A 16,414-nucleotide genomic window follows, 5' to 3' on the forward strand; every position below is an offset into this window, starting at 1 on the left:
ATACTAACTGATGAACAAAGTAAAGGACCATGCAGTAAGAGTTGTGCCTGTCTCTTGTGTTATTGCAACTATTTCAATCACACCTTCTAGAATTTCAACTACACATTTTAGAACACTACATATTTCCTGTTGACATTCGCACCATTCCAAAGAAATTTCCAAGAAACTCATATTCATAGATGAATTATTTGATGTGTTAATTAACCTCAAAGCATAACACCATGATACAGATCAACTCTGTGCCAAAAATGGAAGTTTAGCTGTGTGCTACTAAAAAAAAACATGTATACACATTTAGAGTAATGTCATCAAGGTATAATGCCTTGTTGCATGAAATGTTTAAGATGAATTCTGTCTGAACCATTGCTGGTTTAATGCATTAAACACAAACTAAAACTCAATGAAAAATAATATTTAAAAGTATGTAGATGTTTAGGTAGCCATACAAATTCTATCATTATGGTTGTGTATTGGTCAATAGATTTTTATGTAGTTCCTCTTTTGAAAGGCTTTTATCTTTTATTTTTAGGATGAGAAGTCTTAAGTCCCATTATTAGCCATCAAAACTATTTGACGAAGCACTTGCATTGCTTTAGTAGCTAATTCGAGTTTGGTATTATATAATTGGATGAATTCAAAGTCAATAAGTATAAAGCAATGATGGGGTGGGTATAGAGTTGAGGTAATATTATCATTGGAGAGCTTGTGGTGCTTAACATTTTGCAGGACTTAAAGATACCTATATTATTATGTGACTGTTGCTCATATGCTAGCTCTTAGCTACTATGCATGTAGTTACCATGGCAGCTTGTGGTTATATCCCATTTCAAACCACTAAGATTTTGTTTTTTGACAAACAGGAAGCAGATGTAGTAACCAGATTGGATTATATCCCATAGTAATAATATAAGTGTTAACTTACCTACACACGCATTGAAAAAAACATTTTTATGATGTTTGTGATGACTACAGGCATTGACTTTTTGTGATTTCTATGACTGAACTTAGTGACTGTAATGTATAATCCATGCGTATGTCTTGTAAAAATTGACTGTAACAGCTTCAGTTTTACAAATTTACATGTATAGAGTGAAGTTTATAAGAAGAATCACAACTATTGCCAAAAATGAAAGTTTATATAAACTATATACACTATGGCTAAAAAGCAACAACACATCAAGAGTACCTTTAAACTTATTAATAACTTAATGTAGTAATTGGCCCATGGAAAGCTTATAATAACCATGTCTGCATGCACCAACATGCACAGTATATTGCTTCAAACTTAATCTGTCGATTAACTCATAGTGTAAAGAAACTTGTGACAGGTTAAATTCTACAGATATTTGTGGGTAGCTGGATATGCATTATTTATCAGTACATGATAGTGTGCTTTAAGTAGTTATTACATTTAGAAAATTTGCATGCTGCATGCTAGGATTGAAACTTTAGAATAAATTATAGTTTCAACGTGATCGGTTTAAAAATTTAAAGTAACTCAAACATGTTTATTACAACTATGCACTACATACATATGTAAAATTATGGCATATATATGGTTGTACTGTAGTTCTATAAATTACATAAGCCAAATGTAAATCAAGCAAAAATTAATCACACATCATCTTTGAACAAAAATGTTGGATGATGAGCCTTAATAAAGTACATCCTTACACATACATGTGCAGCAACTGCAAATCAATGCACAAGGGTATAGTTTAAATACAAAACCATTTAAACACACTGTAGCTATGGTATATATTGCCAGTTAAATAGTATTCCACAAAATTAATAGTCAAGGCAATAAATAGGGGTATATAGACAGTTTAAATACTAAACCAATTACATAATAGCCAAAGTGTTACTATAAAAGTCTAGACATTTGCTGATTTAAAGAACTAAATCAGATCGATTCTTCTTAACATCAACTTGTGTGTGTTCCTTAAACAAACAAGTAATATTCAATTAACACATGCACGTGTATGATCAATAAATATGCTGACCTGTGTTCCAGTAACCATGATGGTATTATTGGTACTTTTCTCTGTTACCTAATTAATGTCAATATAAAATTAATGTCCTGTACAACTACAGTATACCTGCATATAAATACTGACCTGTGTTCCAGTAACCAACACAGAATTATCAATACTTTTCTTTAACTAATTAACATCAGCATATGTCATGATTACTTGGGGGAACTACAGTATACCTGCACTCGACATGGTGGTTGTTTGTAAGATCTATCTGTTTGTTTTCCTCCAGCAGTTTGCTAAAATAATGAAGCATGGAGAGATGGAAAAATTCATTATTACATGAAACTGAGGCTTACTTCACTGCTACTCTCTTGTACTATCTCAAACCCAACAATGTCACTAGTGTTTCCAGGGTGCAGCCACTTTTTGTTGATCACACGTCCAATCATTTGAGACAGAGATACAATCACTTTACTTTGAGGCATGTCTGCTGATGTCTGATAAAGAATTGGATTTATATTTCCAAAATACAGAGCTGAATTGTCACCATTTCCCTGCTCAGGTGCTTGATAAGTAACAGCACCAGCAGTCAATGCGTACATTGCAATTGCTAGAAGAGTGAGCACCAATACAGTAATTACAGCCATTGGTAGAATTTGTACCATTGTTGCCATAACTTGCTGATCTGTATCTGAATGAGTTGTTAGCAAGTTTCCGGTCCTTGAGGCATCATCCATTTTGGTGATGCCACACTTTGTGCTGCAATAACCTATAGTGTTCCTTCCATTAAGTGTTCTGCCATCATTGGCTTGCATAAAACATGCATCTGATGCTAATTTAGTCACATAAAAGGGCTTGTAATTTCTATAAGCAAGCTCTGAATCACTTTTCTTAGACTTTTCCTTCATTAAACAACTTGGTTTGTTAAAGCAACTATTGGCTACTGCAATAGGATAATTTGTAGTAGGGAGATCATACAAAGCTAAAACTTCTAACACTTCACTTTCTTTATTATTGAATATGGTACTCCTGTATGGCTGCAGACTGAACTCATGCTTAGCCATTTTAAACCCTAGTACAAAGAGTGATAGACCTGTAGAAAATATTCATAATCCATAAACCACTGTAGGTAAAGAAATACTCACCAGTTGTTTTTCCACCTTCAAATATAAACGAAACAACAGCCATCAAAAACCATGCACCACAGCTCCACAGTGAAGTAATACACATGTAAACATATTGTTGTTTTGAGGAACTGTCGTGTTCACGAAATTCTAAGCTACCACTTTCATGCTGAATTAGTAATTTCTTAGGCTCACATATTTGCAAGTTCAAGTACACATTCCCAGAATCACAAAAGTTCACAGATTCAAGTTTTGGGAGTACAGGTTGTGGCGTATCTAGCTGAGTTGAAGTACTATAGTGGTAGCTGCAACCAGCCTTTCGCATCATATCATTGGAAAACAACAGATCTGATTCTGCAAATAGATCAACATACTTATTATCTTGATGGAAAAAGGATGGTTGAGCATCAGATACTTTTAGGAATGAAAATAGTAACACTGATAGCAACAGCAAGTTAAAAGTTTTAATTCCACTAGTTTTCAATTTACCCCAACTATTTTTACATTCAGAGCCTTGGTGGCTATTAGCATTCTCACTATGATCATTATCACCATGTTGTCTTACATCCTCTTGGCATAAACCACTCAGGTGCAGTTTAGGCCTCCTTATGGAAAGGCTGTGAAACATTCCTTCAACTGCAGTGGGTCTAACTCCACATAGTTCTCTAAGCCTATCTTCTGTCACTGTATCATTAGCAAAAAATTGCAAGTAGTATGTTACATAGATTTGTAATTCAATAAAGCTGACAAGCATCATGCATGAACTGACTATCAATATCAGACAAGGCAGACCGTATGCATCAGATTCTGTGCCACAGTCAAAGCTGTTCAACAAAATGTACACAGTTTCTTGTTCATTTTGCACAGTATCAAAAATCAAATCAATAAAATACAAGACAATTATTGTGCTCTCCCCCATAGTTCCATTTACTACTGATAAATCATGCACATCAGGTGGTGATGCACGACGTGCAGCATAATCCGGTGAAAGCATAAACTTATTGTTCACATTATAATCACTTGTAGCCATTGCTGTTTCTAACTGATAAGGTCTTACAAACTTTTTTGTGCTTACTGTGTCATTTGTTTTCAGGAAGAAAAGGTAATAATGGAAGAATGACCTGTCACATATCAATAAGGAAATCACCAGTGCCATGACAACATACTCTGGCATAAGTTTATTAAAGTCATTGTACTTCTCTTCTGAAGTGATCTACAGAGTGGAAAATGCATATGGAGTTAAATTTATGGATGAAAAGTTAATCCACGTGGATAGTTAAGCCACTCCAAACTGAAAATTTATGTATAGAGTTGAATGATTAAATTAACTTTACAATAATAAAATAAGTTCAAAAATTCGCAAACTTTGCATGATATATACACAACTATATCATCAGATAATGGTATGCATTTGATCTTTAATGAGGTCTTTAAACTCCACTAAGAGACTTGCTAGGGGGTTCTTAAATATGGCTGCCAGCAGGAAGACCTCAATGCTCTCAAGCATTGCAAATCTCACTTTTGATCATTGATTTACTATGGATTTTGCAGGCTAATAGCCAACAGTGGGTGAGCGACCAGTAAACATGAGCTCAACTACTCCATTCATTATATAAGCATGCATAAAGGAACTGATATGATTATGGAAGGTAGATTCTAATGTTATGGGTACAATTGATACAATGAATGGACAAATAAAAAGTTTGGGTTGGTTTATAAATCCACAAAGATCATCATGCCAGGTCTACTTACATGCACAGCTGCTGTAAGGACAATAAGCATTTTACAAATCCCTAGGAGGCCACAAATAAAGAAGTAACTAAATTTAAACAAGGAAGGAGTTGTAATGGGCATTTATTTATACATATCTTTACTAACCTTGACTCCATTTCCATGCAAGTGCTGCATTTCATCTGCTGATCTAAGTTTCATTTGTGGAATTGCAGAGGAACAGTCTGTGATCTTGAAATTGTTTAGAAATAGCTTGGACACGTACTGTGGATTGACAAGTGGTTCACCACAATATAATTTCTGCAACAAAAACATAAGTTTAATTAATTACATATGCATGTGAATGATCAAATGTAATATTATATAGTATCATTGGTCAGGTACATGCCCACTTTTAATTCTACACAGATAAAGCTAATTGTTACTGTATCATATTTGAAATCCATTAATATTCTCACTAGTGATTTGTGCTAAACAAAACTCATACCACTTGAATTTGATTTGACTACTGTTGTTTATTGTCTGTAGCATAAGCAGTGGAAATGGCATTTTATAGAACAATCAAATTTTATATATATCATACAAACTGTGAGTAGCAACTTAAAATATAGATGTATCATAACACAGTGGAAAGTAACAAGTCATCTCAGAGGTTCTAAAAGTTTCCCGAGGGTATACCTCCAGATTCACAAGAATGACACCCACATTTGTTTACCACTGTTTAATGTTCATTGCCAAAGTTGGCCTCTTCATGTTTGCTTCACTGTCTGTACATTTGGGTGTAGAAGAAAACTCACTAAAAACTTCAGTTGTGCTTCTGTCAAAGCCTACTAGTGCTATTAATTTAAAAATGAAGTAGGGTTCCAGCAACAAATAGTTGATGGTGGCTATTACACAATAGTTATATTGGAAAATTATTACATTGGAACATTGCCACTATCTGTTCAATACCAAAAGTAGCCCACAAGATATGTTGTAATAGCTACCATCATTTGATCCTTTACCGGGATAAATGTTTTTCTTAGTTACCGGCACTCATTCTAAGTAGCCCCAAGTGAGCATTATGCCATTTACAACTGCTACCCAGACAATCGAGGTACTCAGAGCATGATTTAAGTTCCTCAGCAGTTAGTTTCCAACAATGGGCCGCAATTTGCTTCAGAGAAATTTCAATGATTTATGACTGCCAATGGCATTAAACACACCAGGATGTCACCATCCATACCACCCTGCATCAAATGGGGCAGCAGAGAGGATAGTCCAAATCTTGAAGTTGGCTTAGAAGGCAGAACACAAGATGGGAGTTCCATTAGACAAGTTGTTGGCTAACTTTTTGTTGCATTACAGGATAACCCCATATGTTACCACAGGTGTCACCCCATGCACTTTGATGATGAATCATACTTTACGCACTTGGTTGGACTTGTTAAAGCCTGATGTTGCTGCCCATCAGGGCTGAAACAAATACTAATACTTGGTGAGTACTTGTTAGGTTTTGGTACTCAGATAGTAAAATTGGTACTCAAGTATTCATGAAGATCACGTGACCTAACTCACATGATGTATTTGTCATCAGGAAGTGACACAATGAAGACTGTAGAGTTTGATTGGCATAATTTTTTTGTCAGAGACAGTAACATTAGTACTTTAATACAGGTGTGTATCATTGTTATTTCTTGAAAAGCTGTAAACTCTTTAAGGTCATGTCAAATGGGTATGACTACAAGTAGCTAGTATTCATGAGTACTCAATCGTTAACTCTAGAGAGTACTCAAATACTAAAATAACATGATCATTTCAGCCCTACTGCCCATGTTCAGAAGAAACAAGCTGACCAGAAGCGTACAGTGATAGAAACAGACTGGTGAGGAAGTAATGGCTAGGGATTTCTATGATAGCAACAAGTGGGAATGTGGTAAGTTATAGTAGATCAATTAGGGCTAGTGTTTTCTTACTCAGTGTAATGATGGCACCATGCAGAGGAAACATATTACATATTAACCATATTCAAGAGCTGAATCTATCAAAAGAAACATCTAGCAATTCACCAATAACTGCAACAGCAGATCACAACTTTGATACAATTTCTGCAATAGATTCACAATTGGACTCTGCCCCTGACCAAGATATAACTGACTCTGAAGTGACTTTCACCACCAAAACAAGTACAGTTCCTTCTGCACCACGTTATCCAAAACAAGTGACCAAGCCACCAGATCATTACCAAGCATCATGAAGATATTCTTCTTGAATCCGTCCAATCCATGCATGGTAGAACATTACAATTACAAAAATATTGAAGCTGAAGATTGATTATTGTGGTGCATCAAGGAAAGGTGGCCACCAGCAGAATAGTTGGAGCTAACAAGAGATAAGTTTATTTTTGGCTTGCAAGATTATTCATTAAAGAGTGCTTTCTTTGAGAAGTTGAACCTTCAAGCAATATCAATAGAACAATGCAGTGAGTCATTTAATAAAATGTATATAATATCAACTACAGTATATGAGCACTGTGATGAAGTCAAGCATGCAGTGTAGCCAGCTGGATCATGTGGCAGAGGTGAATTTTTTTCCTGCAGGCAATGCAGCAGAACTCACAAGTCTAAAGTATGGTCAACAATGCTTTATTTACGCTTAATCACTTTGCCAAGGTTAAACTTCTCCTGACACAACTGTACTGCCACCTGCATATAAAGAAAATGTTCCATGTTGCTGATGATTTTCATGTTATCTCTCTGACGCTTCACCTCTTGACTCTCAACAGATGGGTAACCTAGCAGAGCAGTTGATCCACAATTTCTACCTGTTGATGTGAATAATATTATGATGATGAAAGTGTGATACCGCCTAATGATTAAAATAATGCAACCCTTAAGCCAACAAGTGTGATACTAATTGGAACAACTTGTGAGCAGCAGGAAATCACAGTATCAAACAATCAAGCTTTAGTTGATGGTTGATGTTAAATGTTATTTCCAGAGAGCTCAGTAAGTAGTCAAGCATGAGCACTACAGAATACCTATAGTATGCTGACTTGAACCCAAATGACATTCTAGTGAAATTGGATTGTCTGAAAGGGATATGTATAGGTCTGCAATTCTTATTTCAGCATGGCTTTAACTTCCTGAGCTTGTGAATGGACACAATAAAATATATATAGCAGATTATACATACAAGTTCAATTTTTTCCCAGAACAAATTTCTGCAGTTGTTATATCTGCAAGAATTCTATGTGTCTCTTTTTGGAAATATGATGAAATTTTAATACAAATTTGGCAAAATTCTACTTGCTCAAAAATATAAAAATCTCAGCCCTGACAGCAGATATTTTTGCAAGTTTAATTTCAATTCGCAAATTTTACCTCAAACATAGCTATAACCTGCTGTACAATAAGTGGTTCAGGATTTCTAATGGTATAGCGTATGTGATTCCCATGCCATTGGCTACTCTAGTCTTGTAGCCTCTTGTGGTGTGGTACTGTACTCAAGGAAATTTTGACGTCTAAAAAATTTGACGAATTTGACGAATCGGTTTAGTTAGTCAAATTTAAATTCATCAAATGTTTATAAGCGCCCTTAAAAGTACAGGTTTTGCCTACAATTTCTTGATTTTCGTCAACATTTTATTCATCAAATCTGCTGAAGTATGAATTTGTCAATTTTTTCTTACGTCAAAATTTCCTTGCGTACGGTAACTGTTTGGAATTTGGGAGTCATAAAATAATCACATGCCAGTATAACCATTGAAGAGCATAGAATGGATCCATTAGATTACTGGGTTGGGAAACTGAGGCATTTTCCAGTATTAGCTCCTTAATGGCCTGATATTTTAGCAGTACCAGCCTCAACTGCCCCTATAGAACACATTTTTTCAACTGGTGGGGATGCTACTAGTGGAAAGAGAAACATAAACATTTAAACAGAAATATTTATTCGAAGAAATCTGTAGATTGCACCAGCAGATTCAGACTAATTGTTACTAACTGGTTAGATATAATTATGTTATGTACTAACTACTTACTATAACTTTTGGTAACCTATACTTTACCAAATCAAGTTTTGGTAGTAAATACTTTAAAATACAAAATTTACATACCAAAAGTAATACTAGTACTTTACTATCATTGAAAGTCAAGGTTAAATACTAATACCAATACTATACTAACAGATTTCTTAATACTGGAACAACACTAGTATATTGCACAGCTGAGGAGAGAATAGAAATCATGAATGTAGCATGCAGTGACTCATTATCACAATAGTTTGAAATAAAGGTAAAATAAATATCCAATTCCATCTTTTCATCCCACAAATTTCTTGTAAAACTCAATCAGGTTGTTTTTATCAGTGACCTCTACTGGCTCCACACACACAAGTCTACTGCAAAGTAAAGCATTGTACCTGATTTTCTACCACACGTAAGTCCTAAAATGTTTAATCCTTGCAGGTTGTCACAGCCAGTGTTAGGGTAGGATGATTACCAATTAAGTTAAATATATGCCAAATCTAAGAGCTCCACCTGATGTCCAGCTATTAAAGTTACTACTAGGTGGATCCAGGATTTGGCAAGGGGGTACACCAGGGTAGTAGGTATATCGAGCAGGGGGTCTGGGTGGCACAGTCCCCCATAAGCTAAAAGCATTTAGTATGTTTCAGGACTGAAATTATTGATGTAGAGTAGTTTATACAAGTATATCTTAATCATATAGTATTAAATTATGCTTTCTAAGTCGAGTTCCAAATTGTCTGCATTGATCAAGAATTGTATGGATCAGTGACAGTCTTACGTTGTAAGCCTAAGAATGGCATACAAATGACCATGTGATTTTATTTGCAAAAAATTCTAGCAAAAAAAATTTACTCATGGCCATGGAATGGTGTTGTAGATGCAAGCTACACTCAGCAACTGTGGAGGTTACTTAATAGTGTTAGACTGTAAGTGGTGATTGTTCTATTAGAGTATTTGACTGACTGCTCTATTAGAGTATCCTGAGCTTTTAATATAAAGTTATGTTTGTATTTTTTGGAAAGGGGGAGACGTGCCCCCTGCACCTGAGACTGGAAGGTTTCCACAATGTGTTACATATATAGGCTAGTGATGTCACAGTGTCATCATTTCCACTTTAGGACTCGGACTTTGTAGATAGCTGTGCATTTTGACCAAGAGGTTGATTTCTTGTTTGTTATTTCACTCACAAGATGGACTGGGAAATTTATGGTGGAGATTTTATTGGGGGACCAGTTGCAGCAGAGCAGACCACCTGCAGCAACTTTACATGATCCGGCCAGACTATGTGAGATGCAGTATATAGTTAGTCTGGCTGTACCACTTATGGCGGGGAACCATCTGCAGCATGACAGTTCACTGCCAGAATGTTGGCAGAGTCAATTAGATTGCAACTGCTTCATGGACTCTATGATGAAACAAATACCAATTATTCAAATTCTTAAAGAATGAATTACAGACTGCTTTTATGAAAGTTTGACAATGCCATGAGCTTAGGATCTATGTTCCCCTAGTACAGAACTCTTAAAAGCATTGGTAAAAAGGAACAAATATGGTTTGCTACAGATTTGTAAAACAGCAGAATTGTCAAGGAGGACCTTCAGAAGTGTTGTAAATACATCACCAAAGACATTAGCGACGAAATCTAATTACATTCCAGTATGTTCATGGAAAGTGTGCAACTAGTCTGGTGGCACCTGTCCCTTCACAAAAAGGGGAAGGGTCTGGTCACTCTAGCATTCAAAATTTGTAGTGTGTTACAGAAAACATGCAGGTAATCAGATTGTGTTGATGGTAATTACTAAAAAAATTGTGACATTTATTTTTGAGTTACCATAGAATTCTGTAAAAATGTGGATGAGTTTGTCACAAACTTTTGTGATGGTGCGTTATGAAACTTATGATTAAGGCTGCTTGTAGTTGACAATAAGGTGCTCTTTACAAGAGCAAAAGATGGATGTAGTAAAGGTCCTTGTAGTTGGAGCTGATGCATTCTTGATGCCACCTAATCAGTATGGAAAGTATCTTTTGGTTACATTAGTAACCTATTTCTAGAACTATTTACTTTGTATGGTTGTTAGACATGCCATTTTTGCTGCCAATAATGTGATATCATTGTTTAATTACATTCCATAGGTACAACTCTGTAATGCTATCTCATGTCCAGACCACTTTTCCTTTTTGCATTTGAGTGGGGGGAAATGGTCTGGTGTAACTCTAATGGTCATTTTGTTCTGAATCCCCAGATTCTGGGAATTGTTTGAAGGGTTGCAAACAAACCACTAACAAAGCAACTGTTTTTCTTGTTTTGAGTACCTATTGCAGAAATCACCCAGTAGCTGCAGCAGGCTCAAGGAAAAAGAAAACATCTTGTTTGCAGCTTGTTTGTTTCCCTTCAAATTCTGGGTGAAATAGCTATTGGTTTTGTAGTTAGCTGCACCTTTTTTCCTTCACCCAATTAATAAAGGGAAAAAGCGGTCTGGGCACAAGACTATTGTAATGCTAGAGTGACCAGACCCTTCCTCTTTTTTTTGTGAAGGGGAGGGTGATACCAGACTAATGTGATTGACATATGTATTTACTAACCAATTACTAGGCATATAACTGTACTGTATTCATCTGTATGTGTGTAATTTTCCTTTGGGTGTTATTCACCCTCTGGGAACATCAGCAACAATAAATAAATAAATAAATAAATAAATGTGCAACAGTGACCAGACGGTTGATTTGCCGCCCCCACACAAACCCTCTAGGGCAGATGTTTCTGGACAAAGTTTGCACACACATTAGAAATTTGCTCATTTCTCCTTGAGAGAAAAATGGATTTTAGTGCTGATTTGTAGATAATGAACTAGGCTATCTGTGGTATAAATTGTGGGTGGTAAAGTATAGATAGGGTTTCCACTCAAAATAGAAAGGTGCTTCATTTGGTTGTTTCTGGACTGAGATTTTCACAAAGATTTATGTACCTTTAAGATAACGTAACAAGTGCTAATTTGTTACTGGATTGTTTGCAGCATTTGATATCAGCATAAGTTTACCATATGTAAATATCCACAAAGTGGTAATGTGACCAAAAATCTCTTTGTATAGGATTTCCACTGCAAAATAGGATGATGCCTCAGCTCTTTTCATTGTTTCTGATGAATTTCATACTGAGTGGTCTTAAGATAAAACAAACAAGTGCTAATACAATGTTATCATCATTAAACTATCAATATTAGTGCAGTTTTAACCGGCTGTAAATATCCAAAAAGTGGTCACGTGGCCAACAGTCCCACTACAACTCTACAGGATGTGCTATAGCACTACAAGATGTAGAAGTCTTCTAAGAAATACACTAATTTAGATCACCCTTAAATGCAATGATTTTTTGAATCAGCTGTCCAATGTAACTATTATGGTATTTTTGGTCATGTGACCACGCACTTTTTGTATGTTTTTGTGTGTTAAACTTATGCTGATGCCCAATGCTACAAGCAATCCAATAATAAATTAGCACTTGTTTGCATTATCTAAAAGGTCAGTCTGTGTGAAAATCTTCAGAAGTAAGCACCTTCCTATTTTGAGTTGGAAACTCTAGTATAGGGTGCTAGGAGAAAGAGCAATCTAAATTTGTAGTTTGAGAAAATGCAAAAAAAATATGTGGCTGGGGTTTCCGGACACTAGTAAAAGAATGCGCACCTGGCATTGTTATGGGAAATGCTACATTCTATTGAGTGCTGTGGCCTAGCAGAGACTGATAGCATTCTCTTTGTCTGGTTACTTCATTGGTGATAGCAATTTTTAAGAAACAGAACTGCTGCAAGCCTTGCGAGTTTCTTGCAGTGCTTTCCAGGAGCAGATCTAGGATTTCTAACAGGGGGTTTCCAGTGGTAGTACTCAGATGCTGGGGTCTGGGGATGCTCAGAGGCGGATCTAGGATTTATAAAAGGGGGGAGCTAACTCAAGGTACTAATCTCTTGGGTAGAGGTAGCGAAGCACACTTCCCAGCATGCGAAGCATGCTGGAACTAGGGGGGTCTGGGGGCATGCCCCCCCCCAGGAAAATTTTGAAAAATTGATGCTAAAATACTGCAATTTGGAGACATTTCCACATAAAATTCATAATATTTTCTGCCTGTAGATATTTTATATACTGCCTTTAGATTATAGGTATGGCTCTCTGAAGCATTTTGCTAATGGAAAAGTTTGGGTAGGTACAGACAACCAAGTACATGATGCACCCTCTCACAATTGCACAACACTGAATAGATGCATGTTAGAATAATAATGTTGAAAGTGGAAAATTTTGAAATTTGAACAATACAAGATTGAATCTGAGAGCATTTTCAATGGAAATTGTGAACCTGAATTAAGTATTGTCATACACAAGTAGATGAATGAAGCCCTTTAAACAGACCAATTCATTTCATTGCATGTATAGGTGCAGGCAGATTTGGAAAAATTCCATAACAGAACCAACTACATGTTTCCAGTGAATGTTCTATTAGAGTAGTTAGCTGACTGCTCTATTAGAGTATCTCGATCTTGTAAACCTCCAATGCTGATTCGGGTCCTTGTTGCATAAATTTTAGCATAAATCCACTGATAATACCTTGGAAAGACGTTTATAAGGTGGTTTTATGAGTATTTGTATTATTAGTGATCATATAATTATGCTAAGACAAAATTTCATTATAATACTCAGCATATTGATCAAGTAAAGCCTAAATATGAAGGGGGGGCTTCAGCCTCCAAAGCCTCCCCCCCCCCCCCCCCTGGATCCGCCCCTGATGCTGGCAAGGTTTTAATTTTATAATGCTTGAAATTTAATAAAACTTGATGTATATACATTAGTTTTGGTCTACTGATCCACACTACTATCATCTGATTCATCTCATGCCATCACTTCCTGAGTGTTTCTTGGAACTTCTGCAATGCAGAAATACAATGGTCATTGACTACAGCATATCAATTTTACCAGAATCTTAGAAAGGGTACAATACTAACAGTACTTACACTCTATCTAGCTACGTGTGGTAAGTATGCAATCCATTCACACTCATTAAACCATTCTCAGTTAAAAGATCAATGCCTTATTTATATAGCTAATCTTGTGGGAAACTTAGGTATATAAAATACAATCCCATCCAAAAACAGCTTGTAGCTGTAAAAAAGTGTGCGTCCAAGTAAAGCAGAGTTAACTGCGACATAAAGTAATGATATCATAATGCGGCCATGTGTTAGGTGTGCAAATTGTAAAATTAATATTAGCTAATCAGATAATCCAATATTGTTGTTAAAGTGTTAATGAGAACTATGTGATGCTGCTAGTTTTTAAGTGTGTGAGCATCTTCATAAATGCCACATAAATTTGATTCTCAATAAAGCAATGTGTATAGATTCTCTGATAGCAATAAATAGTTCGAGTTTGGCCACCTTTCCTGTGTACGGCAATGCTATGAACAAAGGAAAGGCGGCCAAACTCAAACTATTTATTGCTATCAGAGAATCTATACACATTGCTTTATTGAGAATCAAATTTATGTGGCATTTATGAAGATGCTCACACACTTAAAAACTAGCAGCATCACATAGTTCTCATTAACACTTTAACAACAATATTGGATTATCTGATTAGCTAATATTAATTTTACAACTTGCACACCTCACACATGGCCGCATTATGATATCATTACTTTTTGTCACAGTTAGCTCTGCTTTACTTGGACGCGCACTTTTTTACAGCTACAAGCTGTTTTTGGATGGGATTTCAATACTTTTTGTTAGAGTAAGCATATACTGTTGAAAACAATAGGTGAGTTTCCATGGTTTTGACAGAAACTCCAGATTACAGTGATAGAATATTAAAATACAACTGTAATTTTAGTGGCATGCAATTGCAGTCAACTAACACCCATTTTAACTAGTAAACCCTTAGTAACACTTTGCCTTTCATCTTGTAGTACATCAAGATACTCTACTGGCAGTCACAAAACAGCTGTAATGCAGCAATCAATATTACAGCATATTTACAACTTCTGCCTAACACTGGATTGTATAGTTTAAATCACTAGCTACTTACAGACTTTACAATATAAAAATACAGCACTTGTAGAAACGTGACTGTTCTGTTAGAGTCATTGACTGCTCTATTAGAGTATCTCGATCTACTTCACGCATTGACTAATTCAAGCGGAGAAACCACGCCTTTGCAATAGGAACTCTTGTGAAATGAAATAAGAATAGTAGAGAAATGGCAAGTATGTACAGAGACAATAGAGGGGCGCGTAATTATGTCCTGTTGTAAATAAACGCCGTTAAAATTTATATTACTACTAAATAAGCGCACCAGAATAGGCTGTGATCTTTGAGAGGCTGTTGTCTCATTGCTTGCCTTTTCGTGTAGAAGGGATTTAGTGCTAATTGTTGAGTCTAACTATACATGTATTTGTGTCGTAAAACTTAATTGTAAAAAGGCGATTAGCACATACCGTCATGATAAAACATGTGTTTGTGTCTCGGTTTGTACAGTAGAGTCTCTCACGATTATTAGAGATAGAGTGGTAACACCTGACGTCACAGTCGTTACATAATCACTTCCCCGGGGCAGAAAATGTACGCATACCATTGGGGCACGAGTTTACACTTTACTTTGCCTGAGGTTTGTTGAGACTGTCTTTCTAAACGAAACCACGTTGTCAGGAACAAAGAAGAGAGTAGTATAACAGATATTTAAGTAGTGCAGGTTAGTTTGATCCGTGCTGGGCGAGTTATGGCTGATAATTGCGTGGGAAGCCGTTTTAACCTGGCCGGGTAAAACCAACCTGACAACAAGATTGGGCAGAGTTTGTCTCTGTGCCCACTGTGAGCATTTATTATTGATTTATATTATTATCAAAGCTACTAGCTACCTTTTAAACCAACCTGATGCCCAAGTGATGTTTTCATCATGTTTCTCATCTATGTCCTGAGTAAGTTTCATGCCGAATGGAGCACCAGAAGCCAAGTTGCAGCCTCTTGAAGGTGCTCCGCCATTGAATCTGCCCCACTTTTTGCCCCGTGGAAGTTGTGGTTACACATTTAACGTAATTTTGTGACGTAAAAGTTATCGCTCTATTGGACCAGGGTAAAAATTTTACTGCTATATTTAGAGGTTGTAGCATTTGTATATCTTAGTATCTTAATAAATAATCCTCCATGATCACTAATCACTAATAGTACAGTGAAAACTGGTCATTATTCAGGTACAGACAAAATTTTCTGACCTAGCTTATTAAAGAGGTGGCTGCATTTTGCGGCCTTAAATGGTAAGAAGCATGCTGTTCTAACTGGCTATAGAGATGGATTTAGTGTGAACAGTGTATAAGACAGTGAGTACCAGCAGCAAGGGGGCAGCCAATCTGTTAGAGCACCAAAGGCACTGCTTCAGGCATAGGCAGTTGACTGTCAGCCCAACGTGTAAAAATTTTCACTTTCGGTCTTTATAAGTGAAAGTGATGGAAGTCATTATCCATAGGATATTATATTATATTTTTCAGAGTATCCCTTCAGTTCTACTATATATATAGTAGCCAAGCATAAGATGAACATAAC

The 16,414-nt window shown here is 36.1% G+C and overlaps 1 protein-coding gene across 1 annotated transcript; it reads right to left on the bottom strand.

The window, feature by feature from the left end:
• Positions 1–1,593: 1,593 nt before the first annotated feature.
• Positions 1,594–15,878, bottom strand: LOC136248880 (uncharacterized). The gene is made up of 8 exons (XM_066040713.1): positions 15,746–15,878; positions 4,979–5,131; positions 3,122–4,313; positions 2,333–3,069; positions 2,213–2,272; positions 2,118–2,162; positions 2,004–2,051; positions 1,594–1,941 (listed from the first exon to the last, which is right to left on the bottom strand). The coding sequence occupies exons 1-8, from the start codon at positions 15,779–15,781 to the stop codon at positions 1,891–1,893; spliced, it is 2,322 nt and encodes a 773-aa protein (XP_065896785.1). The 5' UTR covers positions 15,782–15,878; the 3' UTR covers positions 1,594–1,890.
• Positions 15,879–16,414: the final 536 nt, after the last annotated feature.

This window comes from Dysidea avara, chromosome 3, assembly GCF_963678975.1.
Source record: "Dysidea avara chromosome 3, odDysAvar1.4, whole genome shotgun sequence".
Lineage (NCBI taxonomy): Eukaryota > Metazoa > Porifera > Demospongiae > Dictyoceratida > Dysideidae > Dysidea > Dysidea avara.

What these genes read in the sequence shown, in the direction of transcription:
- LOC136248880 (XM_066040713.1), bottom strand. Translation starts at nt 15,781, where the DNA reads ATGAGAAACATGATGAAAACATCACTTGGGCATCAG. An exon ending in TGCATGGAAATGGAGTCAAG is followed by an intron (nt 4,314 to 4,978) that starts GTTAGTAAAGAT and finishes TCCACTCTGTAG; the next exon opens with ATCACTTCAGAAGAGAAGTA. An exon ending in TACAAGAGAGTAGCAGTGAA is followed by an intron (nt 2,273 to 2,332) that starts GTAAGCCTCAGT and finishes TCATTATTTTAG; the next exon opens with CAAACTGCTGGAGGAAAACA.